The 21,399-nt window shown below is 42.2% G+C and overlaps 2 protein-coding genes across 5 annotated transcripts in view; both read left to right on the forward strand.

Moving 5' to 3' along the window:
* Positions 1-15: 15 nt before the first annotated feature.
* LOC118946485 (uncharacterized) lies at positions 16-4,965 on the forward strand. Its single transcript, XM_036971324.2, has 3 exons — positions 16-147; positions 2,185-2,441; positions 2,557-4,965. The coding sequence occupies exons 1-3, from the start codon at positions 85-87 to the stop codon at positions 3,290-3,292; spliced, it is 1,056 nt and encodes a 351-aa protein (XP_036827219.1). The 5' UTR covers positions 16-84; the 3' UTR covers positions 3,293-4,965.
* Positions 4,966-5,471: 506 nt separating this feature from the next.
* Positions 5,472-21,399, forward strand: part of LOC110488195 (uncharacterized) — a 71,612-nt gene continuing 55,684 nt past the window's right edge. For all 4 annotated transcript variants that reach the window (XM_036970931.2, XM_090227450.1, XM_036970932.2 and 1 more), the window contains exons 1-4: positions 5,472-6,205; positions 8,434-8,580; positions 8,711-9,277; positions 18,957-19,037. In XM_036970931.2, coding sequence (XP_036826826.2) covers positions 8,487-8,580; positions 8,711-9,277; positions 18,957-19,037 — 742 coding nt within the window. In that variant the 5' untranslated portion in view covers positions 5,472-6,205; positions 8,434-8,486. The remainder of the gene's footprint in view (positions 6,206-8,433; positions 8,581-8,710; positions 9,278-18,956; positions 19,038-21,399) is intronic.

A 21,399-nucleotide genomic window follows, 5' to 3' on the forward strand; every position in this document is an offset into this window, starting at 1 on the left:
ACCTTCCCTGCCTTTTACTGTAGTGTCCTCCCATCCCCTGCCTTCAACCCAGTGCTATACACAGCACAACAACAGCTTTTATTCATGGGCTCTCTCAGAGAAGAAATGATTCGGCAACAACTCAAGCAAGAGGAATTTGCCAAACCTGTGAGTATTGTAGCTCTATATCATCATCATCACCTACCTATCCCTTTCTTAGTTGTGTTGTATCTTATTGGGTGTATGTATACACTGGACAAAAATAGAATCGCAACATGTAAAGTGATGGTCCCATGTTTCATGAGCTGAAAAAGATACATGCATACAAAAAGCGTATTTCTCTCAAATTGTGTGCACTAATTTGTTTACATCCCTGTTAGTGAGCATTTCTCACTTGCCAAGATAATCCATCCACTTGACAGGTGTGGCGTATCAAGAAGCCGATTAAACAGCATGATCTTTACACAGTTGCACCTTGTGCTGGGGGATAATAAAAGACCACTCTAAAATGTGTAGTTTTGTCACACAACACAATGCCACAGATGCCTCAAGTTTTGAGGGAGAATGCAATTGGCATGATGACTGCAGGAATGTTAACCAGAGCTGTTGCCATATAATTTAATGTTAATTTCTCTACCATAAGCCACCTCCAATGTTGTTTTAGAGAATTTGGAAGTCCAACGGGCCTCACAACCGCAGACCACGTATATGGCATCATGTTGGCAAGCGGTTTGCTGATGTCAACGTTGTGAACAGAGTGCCCCATGGTGGTGGTGAGGTTATGGTATGGACAGCCATGAGGTGTGAACAATGAACACAATTGCATTTTATCAATGGCAATTTGAATCCACAGAGATACCGTGACGAGATCCTGAGGCCCATTGTCGTGCCATTGATCCGCCGCCATCACCTCATGTTTCAGCATGATAATGCACGGCACCATGTCTCAAGGATCTGTACCTAGAAGCTGAAAATGTCCCAGTTCTTCCATGCCCTGCATACTCACCAAACATGTCACCTATCGAGCATGTTTGGGATGCTCTGGATCGACCTGTTTTCCAGTTCCCACCAATATCCAGCAACTTAGCACAATTCATCGGGGCATGGACTCTACAAGGTGTTGAAGGCATTACACAGGGATTCTGGCCCATGTTGACACCAATGTTTCCCACAGTTGTGTCACGTTGGTTGGATGTCCTTTGGGCGGGGGACCATTCTTGATGCACACAGGAAACTGTTGAGTGTGAAAAACCCAGCTGCGCACAAACCGATGTGCCCGGCAACTACTACCATACCCAGTTCAAAGGCACTTAAATATTTTGTCTTGCCCATTCACCCTCTGAATGGCACTCATACACAATCCATGTCTCAATTGTCTCAAGGCTTAAAAATGATTCTTTAACGTATCTCCTCCCCCTCATCTACGCTGATTGAAGTGGATTTAACAAGTGCTGTCAATAAGAGATCATAGCTTTCACCTGGATTCACCTGGTCAGTCTATGTCATGGAAAGAGCAGTGCATTGGCAGTAGGACACTGTATGATGCCCATTAGTGTGAGCATGCAGTGAAAGTATCTGACATTGCTGGTTATACGCAGTCTATAACATTTTCACAAGAATATGTAGAAGAGAAAAAAATGATTGGCTACACAGGAGAGCTGTGAACTAGGTTTAGTGAACTACTATCCTCTTCAGGAAATTGATTAGTTTTCTGATGAATCTGTTTAACGTTCGACATAATAGACCACTGAGTACAGACTGTTAAAGTATTTATGTGCTATACTTTAACAGTCTTTATGAACTGAGAAGTCACAAAGAAAAGGAAAATGCTCCTCATAAAACCGACAAGAATATTGAGATCTGTGGAAAACAATCTCAAGGAAGATGTTTCATTATTGATATCAAGGTTTTTTATAGAAAAATCTTTGAATTATAAATGATCCATCACTATGCCAATGTTTTTGAAATCTGCAGTGGAATGTCAGACTCAACAAGACATATACAACGAGATTACAAAGGAAACCGTTCGTCAATACCTTCTTGAGCATACAGTATTTAGTATTGACAGGTCTACTTTATAAGTATTCAATACTTTGCTATAATTTAATCTGAAGGATTTTCAGTGTTGATTGGCTGTGTTAGATAGTCATGTAATGTAATTGAGTAAGTGATTCTAATTTGTGAGTGATGTGTGTTTTGTCGCAGGGCTTGCCCCGACCAGAAGACCTGCTGACCTCTCAGGCTAAAAATAGCATTATGCATCTCATCGGCCAGAAGCACCTGCTGGCGCCTAAAAACGTCTGTGATTCCAAGACACCTGTCCTCCATCTGTCAGCCACACAGGGAGGGGAAGAGGAGGAAGTGGAGGTGATGGTGGGTCGGCTTATGCCAGAGTCTGCCATGCTGCCCACGCCAGGCCAGGAGGGCCCTGCCACCCAAAGGGACTCCTTGCTCCTGGTCAGGTATGTATCATGTAAACATTTGTTAATTCATTCATGCAATCGTTAATTTGTTTGTTTGTTTGTTCCTTCCTTCCTTCCTTCCTTCCTTCCTTCCTTCCTTCCTTCCTTCCTTCAGGTCCAGGTCTCCCCTGCCTGGCTCGTCCCAGGAGAAGGAGGGGAAGAACCTGCCCCCGCGGCGGCCTCTGAAGCTGGCACCTCTGGAGCTGCCCAGGGAGGTACAGAAGGCACAGAGACAGAAGATTAAGCGGATTGGGCTGGAGGCCAAGGCTGCTGCCCATAAGCTGGACACGACGGTGGGCGACCAACCCTGCTCCAGGAAGGTGAAGGACTGTGGGGTGAGAGGAGAGGGACTAGGACTGGTTAAAGGTACGGCAGAGTGTGTCTCCACCCCAGCCCCACATCCCTTACCTCTGAATGAAACAGTACCCAGGGTCCAGCGACATCAGAAGGTTAGGAGAGCGCAGCTAGCCCGTGCCAACCAAATCCAGAGACAGACAGGAGACAGGCTCTCGGAAGATGCTGGTATTAACGTTAACGGCCCTCCTCCTCCCCCTATCAGCAAACCAGCCTCTCCCTCTTCCTCTCTCCCCACCAGCGCCAAAGCTCAGGTCCAGCAGGTGGTAGCACCACATGGCGAGGAGAGCTCATGCCAAGTGGCCGGCACATTCCAGCAGGATACCGGTGGGAGGAGGCTGCGTCTCAGGAGGGCAGAGCACCTCGAAGAAGATCAGAGCAAATCTAACATGTCAACAGTAGGATTACCTGGGGAAGAGGCCAAGCTGGCCCAAGGTGTCCAGCAAGGAAAAGCCCTGAGGGCAGAGAATACAGAGGAGGCTCTGAGAAAGCCCTGAAGCAGGCCAGTCACATACTGGAGAAGGCTTCCAGGAAGAACGCCAGGCCGGAATCACCGTAGAATCCGCTGAAAGTGTCCGGAAAGGTAACCCGGAGAACGGCAGAGAGAAATCGCCAGGACGCTGTCCTTTGACCTCTGACCCCTGATCTTTGACCTCTTAACCCCTGACTCCCTTTGACCAGACCAGGAAGTAGCGAAAACAGACTTGACAGTGTTAAGTCATGTGTTTACATGTGCTTATCACCTGGAGATTAAGGATAGAAAAGCCCCTGCATCTTACTTCACACAGCATCTGCTATTCAAAGCAACAAGCCAGTTACAATGCCAAGTCCCTGGCAGGCAGTATGTACAGTATACTGTACAGAGGATAAATATAGAAGTATATTATGGACCAAAAACACATGTATTTATTATTTTATAAAAAGATGATGCTCGTAATACATTACATTTAACCATTGTAGATATCCTGACATAGGCTATTCAATGTCATATTTTGGATGAAATATGTCTGCACATGCAGGTGACATAACCATATTTGAGCGTCCCAGTAGCTTGGTAAAGCTATGTGAAACTGACCTGCATTCAGGGATTATTATCAAGGTCTCATCAGATGGATACATTGGCTTCATCTATGACCACTGTTAACAGCTCCATCTAGTCCATAACAATGGCATCGAGTAGCAACAGAGCTCACAAACAGAGCCGCAGCAGTAATCGTGTGTTAAGATTGGCAACAGCAAATAAAGAGATTTGAAATATGCCTTCTTTTCTGAAAAAAGAAGGCCCTCACTTTGGGTACTGTGTATTTAGGCCTTCAGTTCATTCTATCATCTTTCTGCACCTTAGCTACTTCGTCAGGCGTGCAGTAGATTCCTGTAGTACATGCAATCTCAGAAGAATGTCTTTAATCAATGTTTTTCCTCCAATCAGCATGCAGTACAGCTCTACGTGTGTTTGGTAACAGAACAACGGCCATCCCTCACTGTAACAAGTGAAACACTCACAGAGACGATGTTACTCTAGTCTAGACATCCACGTTTTGAGGTGACCCATTTGTTTTCAATTTATTCCCTAAATCTAGAATGGATGTAGACATTCCAGACAGTAGTTATGGGAATGTGATTTAGGTAATGTAATGTATGTTTATCATAGAGAAAAGAAGTCTCCTGAAACATGTGTGAGATTTCAAGTACAATTGTTTTCGCAGGTATGTCAAAATGAACTGACAGTGAGAAAACACATCCAAAACCATATCACAACCATTCTACATCCGAGCAAGTGAGTCGTATTAGGCAAGTCTCTCATTGACAGACTTGCAACACAAGAGGCTTCTAACACACTACTTTTTGCCTTGAGTCCCGCTGCATTCTGACAGTGAATTCATAAATTGTTTGAATATATATGTGAACCCTGCGGGAATTGAACCTACGACCAAAACCCTCAATGAGTCAGTCTGACACCAGTAGCACAGCAATGTCCATCTGCCCCAGACCATGACACGACCACCAGACTTCCTGACCGTTTCACACCACGTAGTTAGGCTGGCCTATACTCACTTTCCCTGATTGACTGACTGCAAAGTTAATCACAAATAGGATCTCAGAATGTATAGCCATTATGTCCAATGTATGTATTTGTCAATGACGTACAATAATAATAATTTTTGTTGGATGCTTGTATTTGTCCTTTATTATACGCATGTGTGAATCGTAACATTATTATTTTATATATTTTTTTACATATCTCAACTCCCCCTGAGCAAACACACAACCAGGACAAAACGTTGTTTTAACGTTGACTCTGTTGTGTACTTTAATACACTTACCAGTATCAATCACTTTACAGTTCAAACAAGGCACCTCAACCTGAGAGACGTGTACAGCACAGAGGGGACCGAGGGAGAGGAGTTCTGAGAGCTATTGGGGAAAGGGAGACATGCCATTCTGACAGGATATCTGGCAACTTCACTAAGAGAGAGAGGGAAAGAGAGAAACCAAAACACTGGAGAACAAGACCACTGTTTCCCCTTTCTTTCCCCCTCCTGCAGGGAACATGGCTGACAAGTAAACATTACTTCTCAATGTGGTTAACAGACATTTTCCTATGTTGTTTTAAATAATTTAGCACTTTTCAGAATGTAAAATCGCTGTCCAATTCTACTACATAAGAGACAGATTAGCACAAGCACAAGGAGGAGCACAAGACACATAAAGCTTCAAGCACATGCTAATCATTTTCCTGACTCAAATACACCCTCACCACCATACAGCAAGTTCCCCACTAGAGTAGACCCATCCCACCACGGCCACCACGCGCCCATCACCACAGCTGCACCTAGGGCAGCTCTTTTGTGGCTATATCTGAGGCAGGGTTATGGCTGAAGGGTTGGAGTGGATGGACAGAGGAGGCGGGGTGGCTGAGAGAGAAGCTGTGTGCATTCTGTTTCTGAGGGCAGCAACACTTCAGATGGGCGCAGCTCTGGCAGCCATAAAGAAAAAAAAAAGAGACTAAAATATATCCAGAAAGTTGGTCTATAATTGGCCAGGCCTGTCAGGGTTGTTGTTATGCCTGTGAGCTGAACAGCTAGCTAGAGCAGTACAAGCCACCTCGTCCACTAGTGAAACCCTACACTTTCAACTTCAGTCAGTTCCTCCCTCTCTATCCACCCATCCAAGAGGTTGTAGCAGATGCTCGCTTCACTTTGGACTTTTTATCAACACTTGGATTGACATCGTGGTGGATTTTAGGATTACATTTCTTCGCACCTGTAAAGGAAGTCATTTGGTGGATTCACCGTTGGATAGGGGATGGTGCCTTAATGCTGAGCTAAGGAACAAGTGAGAACTGGAGGATAGGAGCCACACAGAGCGAGAGAGAGACCTCCAGTGAAACTAAGTGATCTGCAATACAGGTAGGAGTAGGCCTTTCCTGTAGTCAAATGACCTATTGGCCTCATGGGTGGAATGTTATTAAGATTTTTTATTAGGTTTTTTTTTAACACCGAAAATCCGGTGTTTCTATGTCAAACAGTTTGTTATATTTCTGTCTTCTGTGATATAAAGTGTAATAATGGGATGCAAACTCAAAATGTAAATCATTTAAACTCTGTACCTGACATGTCTTCTTTTATTAAGTCCATATCCATGTGTGTGATGTATACTTTTACTTCAAAATAGATTTGTTTAAGACTCCCAAGAAACACTCTGTGTGACCCTGATTTAGCCCACTGCAGTAAGAAGTTTAATCAATCTGTCCCATTGAAATGGTTTTATTTCTGGCTATTTCCATTGCTTCTTTGGAGGGTAGTTTGACGTTTTCGTGCATTTAGATTTTTTTGTTTGTGATAAATTGTTTGTGAGAGGAGCTCGGCGGAGCCACGTGTTGGATGCTCCGTCAGGAGGAGCTACAGGATCCATGTCTATCTTCATTTCCCTTTGGACTGGAAAACTCCTTCTGATTTTTACATCATTTTCTGGATGATGGAAGTCAGGTTTCTGGAATAGACATTTAGATTGTAATCCCTGGTCTGCCATTGAGAGAGGAGGTGGAAACGTAAGGGCCCCATACAGGATACAGACCATAGCTTGTACGGGGGAGATCTGGGCTCAGGATTGGGGCTTGGGCTGCTTACTAAGTCACATCCCAATGTTTTTCATCTGTTTATTTTTGTATTATTTCAAAGTATTTCAAAGTCAACGTGTTGAAAGGTTTTTAAAGCTTACGTGATTTAGGGAGTACATGTCAAAATATTTATCTGATGGGACAAAAATAGGCTAAATGCATAGTAGCCTTTCCTTAGTTTCATAATTTGATCTCTCAGATGAGCCATCTGTTGAATAGTTATTCAATATGTAGGCCTATCATATGTATTGCGGGTAGATGGGTGGATAGTTTTTACAAGTCTGAAAAGTTTTCCAGTAGGCTATATGGCTTGAGACATATTTTCATTTTGGTCAGCTTTAAATACACACTAATTACAGCAATTGCAGCCATTTCACTAAGTAGGCATTGAGCTCATTAATAGTGTCAGTAAAACCTAAGAAAGCTCCAGGGCATAAATAGCTCTGTGGTGTGTCAGATAAAGTAATCTGCTGCCAAACTAACCCGACTACAGGTTCAACCCAGCGTCATGGTGATTGCACAGGGTGTTCACATGTTGACTATGCTGCTGGAGGATAATGGACAATCAAGCAAAGTGTAGGACATCACACAATTGTTAAGTGGCTGTGGGCACTCCCCTATGATGTAACTGTAGAGCACAAGACAGGAGAGGATACGTCGTATTAGAACAGAACTTAACTTGGTCATGTTCCAAGTTCTTAGTAGGAATCCCCTTCACAAACACATTTTTAAAAATGGGTTCCGCTGTTTCCCTCCATTTCACTAAAACATTCACATGGCTGTATTCCTGGATTTGATGATCCTGTCATTGCTATGCAAGATCTGCATAACACTTGGTGTTAAAGGATAAAGCAGCAATAAAGCATTGTGAAGGTTCAAGGAGAACGGTAAGCCATTGCCACATCACCAGACTTCCATTCACCAAAGCCACACAGAGCTTTCGCCACACACCACTAGTCTAGCCCTCTGATGACAGTGTAGCATTGGGCCCACAGACTTATTGTACTGTATTTGGCTCTGATCTTAGTTCACTGCTGCTAAATCACACAGACACTCTTCCCGTAAGGATGACTTAAAGATATAGAGGAGGTTGATGACAGATGAGAGACACAACCTTGTAACCTCTTGTAACCTCTCTACACAGGAAGTTCTATCGAAGTTGGTGTGTGTGTTCTAACAATATCATGATAACACTAGAGCACTGTCACTGATTTCTGTCCAATTCAAAACCCAGGTGCCTTTCACTCCCAGTCACTCTAGTCACTGGGTCAGGTATCAATTGGCCTTCTCTAAAAGCATCAACTGACTCAATGAGAATTGAATACGGAATTGTAGCTTTTTGTGAAATCAATATTCCCCAAAGAAAAGCTGTTTATCGGAATCAGAAGACATTTAACATTATATTGCATTCCAATACTCAAGGATAATATTGAGGCTTAGGCCCTAAAAACACCCAGTAGTCTCTCACACGTGTCTGCTTCTTGGTAGTTTGTAATGGTGACCTGTTGATGTCTACAGGTTGGAGACTTTGATGGTGATCACAACCTAAGCTCAAAAGACCAAAGGCTGATATGGAGCTGCGACTGGGATGCAGGGCTTCCCTGGTCCTGGTCATACTGGTCCTGACACTCTCAGGACTGAGGGTTGATGCTCAGAGCAGGGCAGGTAAGGACATCAGCTGTTAATAGCTGGTTCAAAAGTATTTGTTTTCTTCTCCAAAGCCTGGTTCTTACTATCTTTATGTACAGTACTGGGAATTCCTCAGGTCTGACTTCTAACATCCACTTCCTCTCAGGCTGTAAGAACGTGCACTATGACCTGGTGTTCATCCTGGACACGTCGTCCAGTGTGGGGAAGGAGAACTTTGAGAAGATCCGCCAGTGGGTCTCCAACCTGGTGGAGTCGTTCGACGTGGGCCCGGACAAGACGCGTGTGGCCGTGGTACGCTACAGCGACCGGCCCACCACAGAGTTCAACCTGGGACGGTACAGCACCATGGACGAGGTGAAGAGGGCCGCCAGGAACATCCGCTACCTGGGAGGGAACACCATGACCGGGGACGCCATAAGCTACACCACCACCAACATCTTCACAGAGCGGGCCGGGGCCAGGCCTGCCGCCAGGGGCATCCAGAAGGTGGCTATCCTCCTGACGGACGGGAGGAGCCAGGATTACGTGTTGGAGCCTTCCAAGGCGGCGGCGAAGGCCGGGGTGAGGATGTTCGCAGTGGGCATCGGGGAGGCTCTGAAGGTGGAACTTGAAGAGATCGCTGCGGAACCTAAGAACGCTCACGTGTTCCATGTGACAGACTTTAACGCCATCGACAAGATCAGAGGGCGGCTGAGGAGACGGCTCTGTGAGAGTAAGTAACCAATCACAGGCTGAGAAGGAGGCTCTGTGAGAGTAGATTATCAGGTGCAGGATTTTTCTGTGACTGCCTTTACTCTTTAGTTTGTCAGTTTTGAGAAAACAGATTCCAACAAGATGTTTACATTACATACACAATCAGATTTTCAGAATTGGCTCTTAAATTCAGTTGAAAATGCAGCTATTTCTATCAATCAAAAGCCTCCACCTTCTTACTATACAATCTGTGACTTTGAACTGTAAAGATATCTCCATCTATATCACTCTGAACTTACACTCCAAAACGAACCCTTTTACACCTCTAACCAAGACTCTAACCCAAAACTCCACCACACACCTTAATTCAATTACAGTACATGAGCCATTTCAACTGGCTTTCCTCTCGACTAAGACGGGTGTGACATGATATGTGTGAGGCGTGGGCGTTAAGCATAGATCGGCTCATAAATTACATTTTTGTGGCCACTTGCCCCAGTGACTTGGGTAAGAGGTGTGGAACGCTGGATAGCCTGAATTACTCTAACCTCAATGTCTTCTCCAGGACCCAGCTACACTACTACACATCCCCCGACAGGGAAACGTTCCGTACAAATGTTACAAATGTCATTAAAATAACAACACGTATTTACTGTACTGTATTCAAATGCTAAAACAGTGAGGTGAGTGGTCTGGGACGGCTCTGGGCTGGTGAGGAAAGTGGAGTAGTGAGTATATATTGTATGTTCAGGACAGGAGGTGGAATACGATTGGTTGGATGCTTCACACTCCAGAGTTTGCATTCCCCACTAAAATGATCTGAACAGGAAAGCAGCGTGTGCCTGAAACTGTAGCGTCTCAACGGAATCCTTGGGACCTCTCAACTCTGACGTCACCGTATTAAAGTCGACATTTAAAATGGTTAGGGAAGAGTTCTGGTTAGGGTAAGGATATGGGTTAAGGTTAGGGTTAGGGCAAAGACGGCACAGTATGGTTTAGAAACTCTGGTGAAGGTTTAGGGTAGGGACGTCCCATGGATACCGGATAGCACTAACCTGCCTGAAACCCTGACAGTAAATAAGGAAGATGAAATGACACGGTCACACAGCTGTACCTGACGATGTGGGTCTCGTCACAAGATAAGTGTTGGACCACCATTTCAACATAGCCTGTCTCTGAAATGCCACCCCATTGGTCAAAAGTAGTGCACTATGTAGGGAATTTCATGCCATTTTGGATGCACGTACATAATCTCATTTATTGCTAAAAAGCACAACAGGATAGTACAATTACTCAGAGCTGTGTTTAGTGTTAACTCAGAATCACACTGTAATCAGAGCCTCAATTCTTTATTTAAGTCAGACAGGTGTCCTTGTGTAGTAATACTTTAACCACTTGAGTTTGGCAGGATGCTAGGAGATTCCTTTGGAAGCTCTTAACCCTGACCCTTCCCTCTGAGACCACAGATTCCAATGTTAATATACCCACCTTGAAGTCAGTCTATACATTCCTCTCTAGTCGTAATGGCACATGCTTTCAGACATTCGATCTATTACAATATGGGGATAAGGGTACTCAGGGCTCACTACACAGAACCTCTTTACCTTGGACAACTAGTTAATTCGCCACCCAAAATTGTTCCTTCTGTAATCTCTAGGATCACCATGTTAGTGTATCTAAGAATATAAGTGGGCACCGCACAGAGCGGCCCAAGTTATTTTTGCCCTGAAAATTACAGTTCTAAAGTTTCAAGTAGGTCCTAAAGAGCAGTTTATGAATTCCACGTTGTATGTTTTCACCTTTTCATCTAACATTACCACCACCGTTAAACACAGTGCTGGGAGAATATATATATAAACACAGAAACCTTTTAACTTGAACTAAACCTCAGTGAACGAGAAAGGCGTCTTTGCCAAATCAAAGACTATTCAACAGCCATAATTGTACTTATGAGGTAATACAGTAGACTGGATTAGGTACACTCCTTAGTTAGAGCCTGTTTTCAGTTGAATGTTTTTGATTATATTTTTGGGAACCATAGAAGTCCACTAGACAAATTAGGGCTATTATGCTTTTAGATTTGAGCAAAGTGCAATAACACTGCAGACTACCTAATCTGGAAACCAAGGCCTGTAGGAGTTAGCATTTTTTTGTATTTCATTAAACCAAATGTTTCTATATCATTTACAGATGTTTTTAGTTCAACTCAATAATAAACAACAGGCTAAATAAGTCCCCATCACCTGATCCACTATGTTTCCTGTTGATACAAGAGCATGGACACACTTGACCTTGCATGACCTCGCAATCCACCCATGACATGGCATATCCATTCTCCCGCAGAAATCTCTTTCCCAGAGTTAATTAGTGATGGCGCCAAAAACAAATCGATACAGTTACATATTGGGATGTTATTTTTGACAATATATCGCAACATTATGCTGGACAATAGCTAGGTTTCCATCCAATTGCCAATAGATTTTCATGCGAAAGTCTAAAAGATGCACATTTCCCCCTCAGAAATGTGTTTCCATCCAATTGACTTGTTGCAGATTAAAGGCTGTGCATGATGACGTAGCGCACATAAAAATAACTTTTGCAGTTCAATTCCCCATCTACCAAATTAAAACATACAAGTTAAATGTGTTTCAATCGCATTTCCAACTTTACTGATGGTTTTGTCACAAAGAATGTTGCGTTATATAGTGAATGTGCTCTCTCTGGTCTTGGCAAGTGCACTGTAGCCAACAGCTCACAGATACAGTGTGGGTATAGCCTACATGATGAGATTATTATGGACAAAAAGAGCAAAATCTTTTTCAATTGTTCTGAATGGCAGCCAAGCCTCAATCATCATGTCACCAGAATAAGACCCTGGAGCATCAAGCTCATCACTTTGCACTTTCACCACCCTGTGAAGTTCAACAAAACGTATTTAATCTGTAGTCTAATAAACTGCATGCTTGCCGGAGTCGTAGCGGGAGGACCACACACAACTTAATCGCGTGACTCTAAGTTTACTTCGATATGATAGTTATTATATCAATATTTGCGCTTAAAGACGTTTCCACAGCCACTTTTTTGCATAATTAATTTTAGCAACATAAAAATATCCCACCTTGTCTAGCCTACTTTGTTTTGTCAACATTTGGAAAGTTTACCGACCAATATTCTGTTTCCATCAGGCCTGTCTTTAAATGTGTTATCCGACATGTACTGTACTTCACTCTCATAAAAAGGTTGGATGGAAACCTGGTAGTAACAATGTTATTTACGTGCTATTCGGCTGTATCTGCACCAAAACTTCAGTATTTTCCCTTCATAGCTTGTTCTCCGTCTTCTTTTGAAATGTTGAGCCAATTTGTTTTCAGCACTTTTACTGCCATGACTGATCAAAACTTGTTTTCTCATGGCTCTGTCTTGTCCCTCAGCGACAGACATACAGTATGGTAAACCCCAAAATGCAGATTCAGCTCAACTTGATTAGGACATGCTGCTTTTGCATTGTATGTTACTGCTGGTGTATGAGACCTATGAGATACCACTGGGCCCAAAAATGTTATGGGCTCTGCCCTGCATTGCTTCCATTTTAACTCTGAGGTGGATCTTTAAATTATAGCTGTTGGGCCACAAGGAGAGGGAGTGGCTAGCTCTGCAGTGAGCACAGTCTCAGACCTTCAGTTATGGCGGAATCTTAAAACACAGTGAAGCACGGCTGTCCTTTCAAAGCTAGCATTGTAACTGTTGGCCAAAATAGGTATGTAGTATTACTCCAACCATCTCTTTACAAACTGAATTAAAGACATCCTATAACCACCAGCAAAGCCTATTTGGTTTACATGTTTGGAAATGCTTAAATAAAGGAAAAATCCACACCAAAACTATATTTTGGTATTTGTTTCATTAGTCAGTTGTTAATATAGTCTCAAAATGTTTTGCATGTCAGCAATCAAGTTTTCAAGACATGTAACTTTCACAATACAGCATCTTATGATGCAAAATGCACCATACTGTCTATATTTCTGTATTTTAAATATATATATATATATATATATATATATATATATATATATATATATATATATATATATATATATATATATATATATATATATTTATATATATACACAGTACCCGTCAAAAGTTTGGACACACCTACTCATTCCAGGGTTTTTCTTAATTTCTTCTTTATTATTCAACAAGGTAGAAAATAGTAAAAATTAAGAAAAACCCTGAAATGAGTAGGTGTGTCCAAACTTTTGACTGGTACTGTAGTGACGACATCAAAACTATGAAATAACACATATGGAATCATGTAGTAACCAAAAAAGTGTTAAACAAATCAAAAAATATTTTAGATTTTAGATTCTTCAAAGTAGCCACCCTTTGCCTTGATGACAGCTTTGTACACTATTGGCATTCTCTCAACCAGCTTCACTTGGAATACTTTTCCAACAGTCTTGAAGGAGTTCCCACATATGCTGTGCACTTGTTGGCTGCTTCCTTTACTCTGTGGTCCAACTCATCCCAAATCATCTCAATTGGGTTGAGTTCGGGTGATTGTGGAGACCAGGTCATCTGATGCAGCACTCCATCAGTCTCCTTGGTCAAAGCCCTTACACAGCCTGGAGGTGTGTTTTGGGTCATTGTCCTGTTGAAAAACAAATGGTAGTCCCAATAATACGCAAAGCAGAATGCGGTGGTAGACATGCTGGTTAAGTGTGCCTTGAATTCTAAATAAATCACGGACAGTGTCACCAGCAAACTGGTACTGTATACACAGTTGAAGTAGGAAGTTTACATACACCTTAGCCAAATATGTTTAAACTCAGTTTCTCACAATTCCTGAAATTTAATCATAGTAAAAATTCCCTGTCTTAAGTCAGTTAGGATCACCGCTTTATTTTAAGAATGTGAAATGTCAGAATAATAGTAGAGAGAATTATTTATTTCAGCTTTTATTTCTTTCATCACATTCCCAGTGGGTCAGAAGTTTACATACAATCAATTCGTATTTGGTAGCATTGCCTTTAAATTCTTTAACTTGGGTCATCATTTCGGGTAGCCTTCCACAAGCTTCCGACAATAAGTTGGGTGAATTTTGGTCCATTCCTCCTGACAGAGCTGGTGTAACTGAGTCAGGTTTGTAGGCCTCCTTGCTTGCACACGCTTTTTCAGTTCTGCCCACAAATGTTCAATGGGATTGAGGTCAGGGCTTTGTGACGGCCACTCCAATAACTTGACTTTGTTGTCCTTAAGCCATTTTGCCACAACTATGGAAGTATGCTTGGGTCATTGTCCATTTGGAAGACCCATTTGTGACCAAGCTTTAACTTCCTGACTGATGTCTTGAGATGTTGCTTCAATATATCCCCATAATGTTCCTACCTCATGATGCCATCTATTTTGTGAAGTGCACCAGTCCCTCCTGCAGCAAAGCACTCTCACAACATGATGCTGCCACCCCAGTGCTTCACGGTTGGGATGGTATTCTTCGGCTTGCAAGCCTCCCCCTTTTTCCTCCAAACACAACAATGGTCATTATGGCCAAACAGTTCTATTTTTGTTTCATCAGATCAGAGGACATTTCTCCAAAAAGTACAATCTTTGTCCGCATGCGCAGTTGCAAACCGTAGTCTGGCTTTTTTTTATGGCGGGTTTTCGAGCAGTGGCTTCTTCCTTGCTGAGCGGCCTTTCAGGTTATGTTGATATAGGACTCGTTTTACGGTGGATATAGATACTTTTGTACCTGTTTCCTCAAGCATCTTCACAAGGTACTTTGCTGTTGTTCTGGGATTGATTTGCATTTTTCGCACCAAAGTACGTACATCTCTAGTAGACAGAACACGTCTCCTTCCTGAGTGGTATGATGGCTGCACGGTCCCATGATGTTTATACGTGCGTACTATTGTTTGTACAGATGAACGTGGTACCTTCAGGCATTTGGAAATTGCTCTCAAGGATGAAGCAGACTTGTGGGGGTCTACAATTTTTTTCTGAGGTCTTGGCTGATTTCTTTTGATTTTCTCGTGATGTCAAGTAAAGTTTGAGTGTAGGCCTTGAAATAAATCCACAGGTACACCTCCAAATGACTCAAATGATGTCAATTAGCCTATCAGAAGCTTCTAACGCCATGACATAGTTTTCTGGAATTTTCCAAGCTGTTTAAAGGCACAGTCAACATATTGTATGTCAACTTCTGACCCACTGGAATTGTGATACAGTGAATTATAAGTGAAATAATCTGTATGTAAACAATTGTTGGAAAAATAACTTGAGTCATGCACTAAGTAGATGTCCTAACCGACTTGCCAAAACTATAGTTTGTTAACAAGAAATTTGTGGAGTGGTTGAAAAACGAGTTTTAATGACTCCAACCGTAGTATATACATCCGCATTCAAATGTATATATATATCTTGAAAATGTGATTGCTGACATCTAAAACATTTTGGGACTATATCAGCAATGGACTAATGAAACAAATACCAAAAGATAGTTTTGGGGTGGAATTTTCCTTTAAAATAAAAGTTTAAAAAGTAAAATGTAAAAAACAAAACAATTAAGGATACAAAAACAAACAATCAAACAACAAACACATCACAGAGACACCAAATCAAATGTAGAAATGATTGGTTGCAAATGTCCTTTTCTGCCACAGTTAAAAACATATTATGGCAGCCAGGCACAAACTACCAGGGATAAACTGTCTCCCTGAATTTTCGCAGGACATTATGCACTTGACTCTGCAGTTAGAAAGAACAAGGCATGTCAAGAGACGGAGCCATTCCGTCCATAGTAAAGTTAATGCCTCCTTAACTCAACAAAGTCCTTTTTATAGCCGCAATTAAAGAAAATTACAGGGTCTGATAGTGCATGATCATCAGAGACACAATCTGCTCCGTGGTTTGGGTTTCTGCCTGCTGTACACACGCACAAGTTCACATGCACCACACACGCATGCACACATGCACACACATGCACACACACAGATTAACAATACATTTGGTTAAGTGCCGTTAATTATTCTCATGACAATTTATCATAGCATCACAGTTCAAATGCAATAATGTGAGTTAAAACTGAATTCCTCTAGTCTTAAGAATTTCAATAATTTCACCTTCAGCACCTTTTAGTATCAGTGTGTCTGCTCTCCTCTCAGTCGTCATAGCTGACAACTATTTCAGAGATTTTACTAATAGAGATCAATGGAATGAGAATTGGTGTTTCTAATATGCCTGTTTCTGCACATGAACATCCTACAACAAACTGTGCAGCATTCCACGAAAGTAGAGTGAGATGGGCAAAGAAATGTACAATACATTTACAGTATACCCCTCTCCAACCAGAGGAGGCTGGTGGGAAGAGCTATAGGAGGCCGGGCTCATTGTAATGGCTGGAATGGAATAAATGGAGTCAAACATATGGGTTCATATGTCTGATATGGTTACATGTATTCCGATCAAGACATTACAATGAGCCCATCCTCCTATAGCTCCTCCCACCAGCCTCCACTGTCTCCAACTGAGCCACTAGCTTCCATCCCAGTTTGAACATCATACAAAGGACCCATCCCATTGTGTCAGCAGCATTGATACCTGTTACCCCAGCAACAACACATAGACAAGTCAGGATGGCATCTTCCCTCTGCCAATGTAAACTAACCCTGAGTGGGGCTGTTGCCTTTCCTATCTGTCACCACTGGCATCACTTGGCCATCCCAGGCCTGTGAGGTATGTATGTGTGTGTGAGTCTAAAACTGTCACCGCTGGGAATGGTGCATGCATCGCTCCAGTGGCTTGCGATTCACCCCCTTGGCATTTTTCCTATTTTCTGCCTTACAACCTGGAATTAAAATGTATTTAGATTTTTTTTAAAACATTTGATTTACACAACATGCAAACCAGAAGTAAGACAAAAAAACTGAAAACTTGAACGTGCATAACTATTCACCCCCCCCCCCCCCCAAAGTGAATACTTTGTAGAGTCCCCTTTTGCAGCAATTACAGCTGCAAGTCTCTTGGGGTATGTCTCTATAAGCTTGGCACATCTGGCCACTGGGATTGTTGCCCATTTTTCAAGGCAAAACTGCTCCAGCTCCTTCAAGGTGGATGGGTTCTGCTGGTGTACAGCAATATTTAAGTCATACCACAGATTCTCAATTGGATTGAGGTCTGGGCATTGACTAGGCCATTCCAATACATTTAAAGGTTTCCGCTTAAACCACTCGAGTGTTGCTTTAGCAGTATGCTTAGGGTCATAGTCCTGCTGGAAGGTGAACCTCCGTCCCAGTCGCAAATCTCTGGAAGACAAACAGGTTTCCCTCAAGAATTTCCCTGTATTTAGCGCCATCCATCATTCCTTCAATTCTGACCAGTTTCCCATTCCCGGCCAATGAAAAACATCCCCACAGCATGATGCAGCCACCATCATGCTTCACTATGGGGATGGTATTCTCAGGGTGATGAGAGGTGTTGGGTTTGCGCCAGACATAGCGTTTTCCCTGATTGCCAAAAAGCTACATTTTAGTCTCATCTGATCTGAGTACCCTCTTCCATATGTTTGGGAGTCTCCCACATATCTTTATGCTTATTTTTTTCTTCAAGCAATGGCTTTTTTTGGCCACTTTTCTGTAAAGCCCAGCTCTGTAGAGTGTACGGCTTAAAGTGGTCCTATGGACAGATACTCCCATCTCCGCTGTGGAGTTTTGCAGCTCCTTCAGGGTTATCTTTGGTCTCTTTGTTGCCTCTCTGATTAATGCCCTCCTTGCCTGGTCTGTGAGTTTTGGTGGGTGGACATCTTTTGGGAGGTTTGTTGTGGTGCCATATTATTTCAATTTTTTAATAATGGATTTAATGGTGCTTCATGGGATGTTTAAAGTTTCTGATATTTTGTATAACCCAACCCTGATCTGTACTTCTCCACAACCTTGTCCCTGACCTGTTTGGAGAGGTCCTTGGTCTTCATGGTGTCGCTTGCTTGGTGCTGCCCCTTGCTTGGTGGTGTTGCAGACTCTGGGGCCTTTCAGAACAGGTGTTTTTATACTGAGATCATATGACAGATCATGGGACACTTAGATTGCACACAGGTGGACTTTATTTAACTAATTATGCGACTTCTGAAGGTAATTGGTGGCACCAGATCTTATTTAGGGGCATCATAGCTGAGGGGGTGAATAGATATACATGTACCATTTTTTTAAACAAATACTTTTTAAAATTTCACTTCACCAATTTAGACTATTTTGTGTATGTCCATTACATGAAATCCAAATAAAAATCAGTTTAAATTACAGGTTGTAATGCAACAAAATAGGAAAAACACCAAGGGGAATGGATACTTTTGCAAGGCACTGTACTCCTACTGGAGTATCTACCGATAGTTTCAATGAGGAATCCCGTTTCAATGGGACACGCCCTTCATAACTCCGATCATCTAGTTAAAACTAATGATTCTATTGAATGAAAACAGGTTATCTAGGTTTTTAGGATAGGTCAAAGATTGCATTCTGTATAAGATTTTTTTTTCTCCATACTGTGAACATTGATTTATTGACTACGTAAATCCAAGTGTGCATTCTTGCAGCTTAAGACAAATGACAAAGTGTTTACTTGAATTACTGTATGTGGAAGGCATAAACTGATCAAAATAAGATTCTCTGTTACTCCAATCTAATTCTGCTCTTCTGCTCTCTCCTCAGACGTGCTGTGCCCCAATATGAAGGTCCAACCAGACCGCTTCAAACCCAACAGTACCAGTTATGGATTGGAGGAAGTTCCAGGTAAAAACAGATTTTTTTTTCACTGATAAACTTTTGTGAATGTTTCACATTCATCTAAAAGAATGGTTAAAAACTAAAGTGCCATGTATCTTTCATCTGACTGCAAGTATCATTGGATCTATGAAATCATGGTGAATAACAACGTCTGAAAATAGGCCCACTACTCAAATACCTGTTTTTCATGAACATTTGTACTAAGACCAGATGGTAAATGAATTGCTAAATTACTTTCTCTACCCTCTCCTCTATCACTCCAGACCTTCCTTCAAGAACACGAAGGGAAATGTACTTGAACCTAGCCAAAACATACCTATTCATTTATCCGTTTGCTGGTACTAGTTTCCTGTTGTTATAATGTTACACAAAGTATCAAAGCTTGTCCATGAAGCAGCCTACTTCCCTTGTGTTGAACCACAGACTTTCCATCCAACTACAAGAGAAGGTGGGACGTTTTACTGAATGACAACTATGACAACTTCAAATTGATTATTATGGTCTAGTTCTGTATTTACTGGTTATATCAAAGCACCTTAGCAGGTTCAAGTTGTTCTAGTGGTCTCTATTTTCAGTGGGTATTTATATAAAAAATAGTTTCTGAGAAATGTGGAGCATTATTGCTTAACCAGATAGGTAGGATGTTGACTTACAGTCTTAAGGGATCAGAGTTCCTGTCTACTGTATGCCTCCCACTCACATTCATCATGCTAAGATGAAAAACAGACACGGAGCAGGAGGGATGTCTGACTCCTGCTACAGCCTCTTTACCTGGGGAGAGGAAACGGTCAAATCTAGTGTGAAACGCGTAAAATATCAAGTATTGGAGTAATGGCATCTGATCTTAGAGAATATCAAGCAGTGAGAAATTTAAAATTTACAGGCTGTTCAAAATGGTAATTTGCTTCGTAACCTAGTGTGTCAAAGCAGTGTGAATAATTGCAATAACATACTTCAGAGTTTTACTGATTAATTATTTTTCCTTTACTTCTCCTGAGTGGTTTAGGGTCAACTGCCACAACCTACATCTGTTCACTCAAAAGTCAATACCACCATCTAGTGCAAAAGGCAGAGGAGGCCAATTTCATCTAGCCAAAATAATCGTTTTCAAATAAGACTGATTAGCTAAATGAGGTGTTACTGCATGGCTGGAACAAAAGCCTGCACACTTACAAGCCCTTAGCGGATAAGACCCCTGGGGGAGTAGTCTAGGGCATTCGGGGACCGAGTCTTAACTCAGTCATGTGGAGCTACACACTGAAACAGCTTTTCAGCCAAGTTCAGGAAAACCCTATCTGGGGAAGAACAGAGGTTTAACAACGTGGGTCGTAAACCTGTCTGAGAAGCTGAGACCTTCTGGCAGAGCTGCGTTTGTTTCTGGTGTTTGAAACGACAGTTCCTCCGGGGGTTCCCACTGACTAGACTGGATACATCACATCCTCTAGTATACACACCAGTTCTAATTATGTGGCTGGGCCTTTACTATAAACTGCAATATAAAGAGGAAGAAATCTGGATAAATCACTAGAACTATGCAGCCAAAGTTGTTTGAAGATGCTTCCCATTCACAACTACAATAAATGTGTTGTTATAAAGTCCCTTTGGATAAAAGTGTCTCTTAAATGGCAAGTATGTTTTATTTCATATACAGTATATTACATTTACCTGAATTGTTCAGGCAGATCTCAGTGTGGGTTTGATTGATTGGCAGATATGGGTTAATCCACACACACACACACACACACACACACACACACACACACACACACACACACACACACACACACACCACTGTATTTGTGGCATTTCTGCGGGAGCTTAAACTAAGTGGAGCCACACCCTTATTCTGGCCTCGCTAGATATCAGGCCCACTAGGTTTGTCTGTTAAATAGATCTACTGCCAGAGGACATTAAACTCCACTTGTTTAAATGGCAGAGGTCTAAAATACGCTCCTATTTGCAATTATGTCATTGGTGCTCCAATGGAACAGCTGCGTGTGTGTGTGTGTGTGCGAGTGTGTTTGTGTGTAAGGGTTTCCAGGGTTAGCCACCCACCATATTAATGTGGTTTGTAGAGGACACACCCTTTTAAACAACAATCAAGTCACTATGGCAATGCTAGCAGGGCCCAAGAACCAGGGGCAGGGAGTTTACCAATGCTGCCTGCTATCCATCTGATCTCAGTACTGCAGCCCATGGTCCTGTTGTCCTGTAAATACAGTCTGGCATAATTCACAATAAAAGTGGGGCAAATTGCATTTGCACTGTTTGTTTGACTTAGGACCAACTTGAATAACCTGCTGTTTCATCCTGTGAATGCAGATATCATTCATAAGTTATAGTCTAGACTGCAGTTTGCTATGAGTGC

Source organism: Oncorhynchus mykiss, chromosome 30 (assembly GCF_057628025.1).
Source record: "Oncorhynchus mykiss isolate SJ-2025 chromosome 30, ASM5762802v1, whole genome shotgun sequence".
In the NCBI taxonomy this organism is placed as follows: domain Eukaryota; kingdom Metazoa; phylum Chordata; class Actinopteri; order Salmoniformes; family Salmonidae; genus Oncorhynchus; species Oncorhynchus mykiss.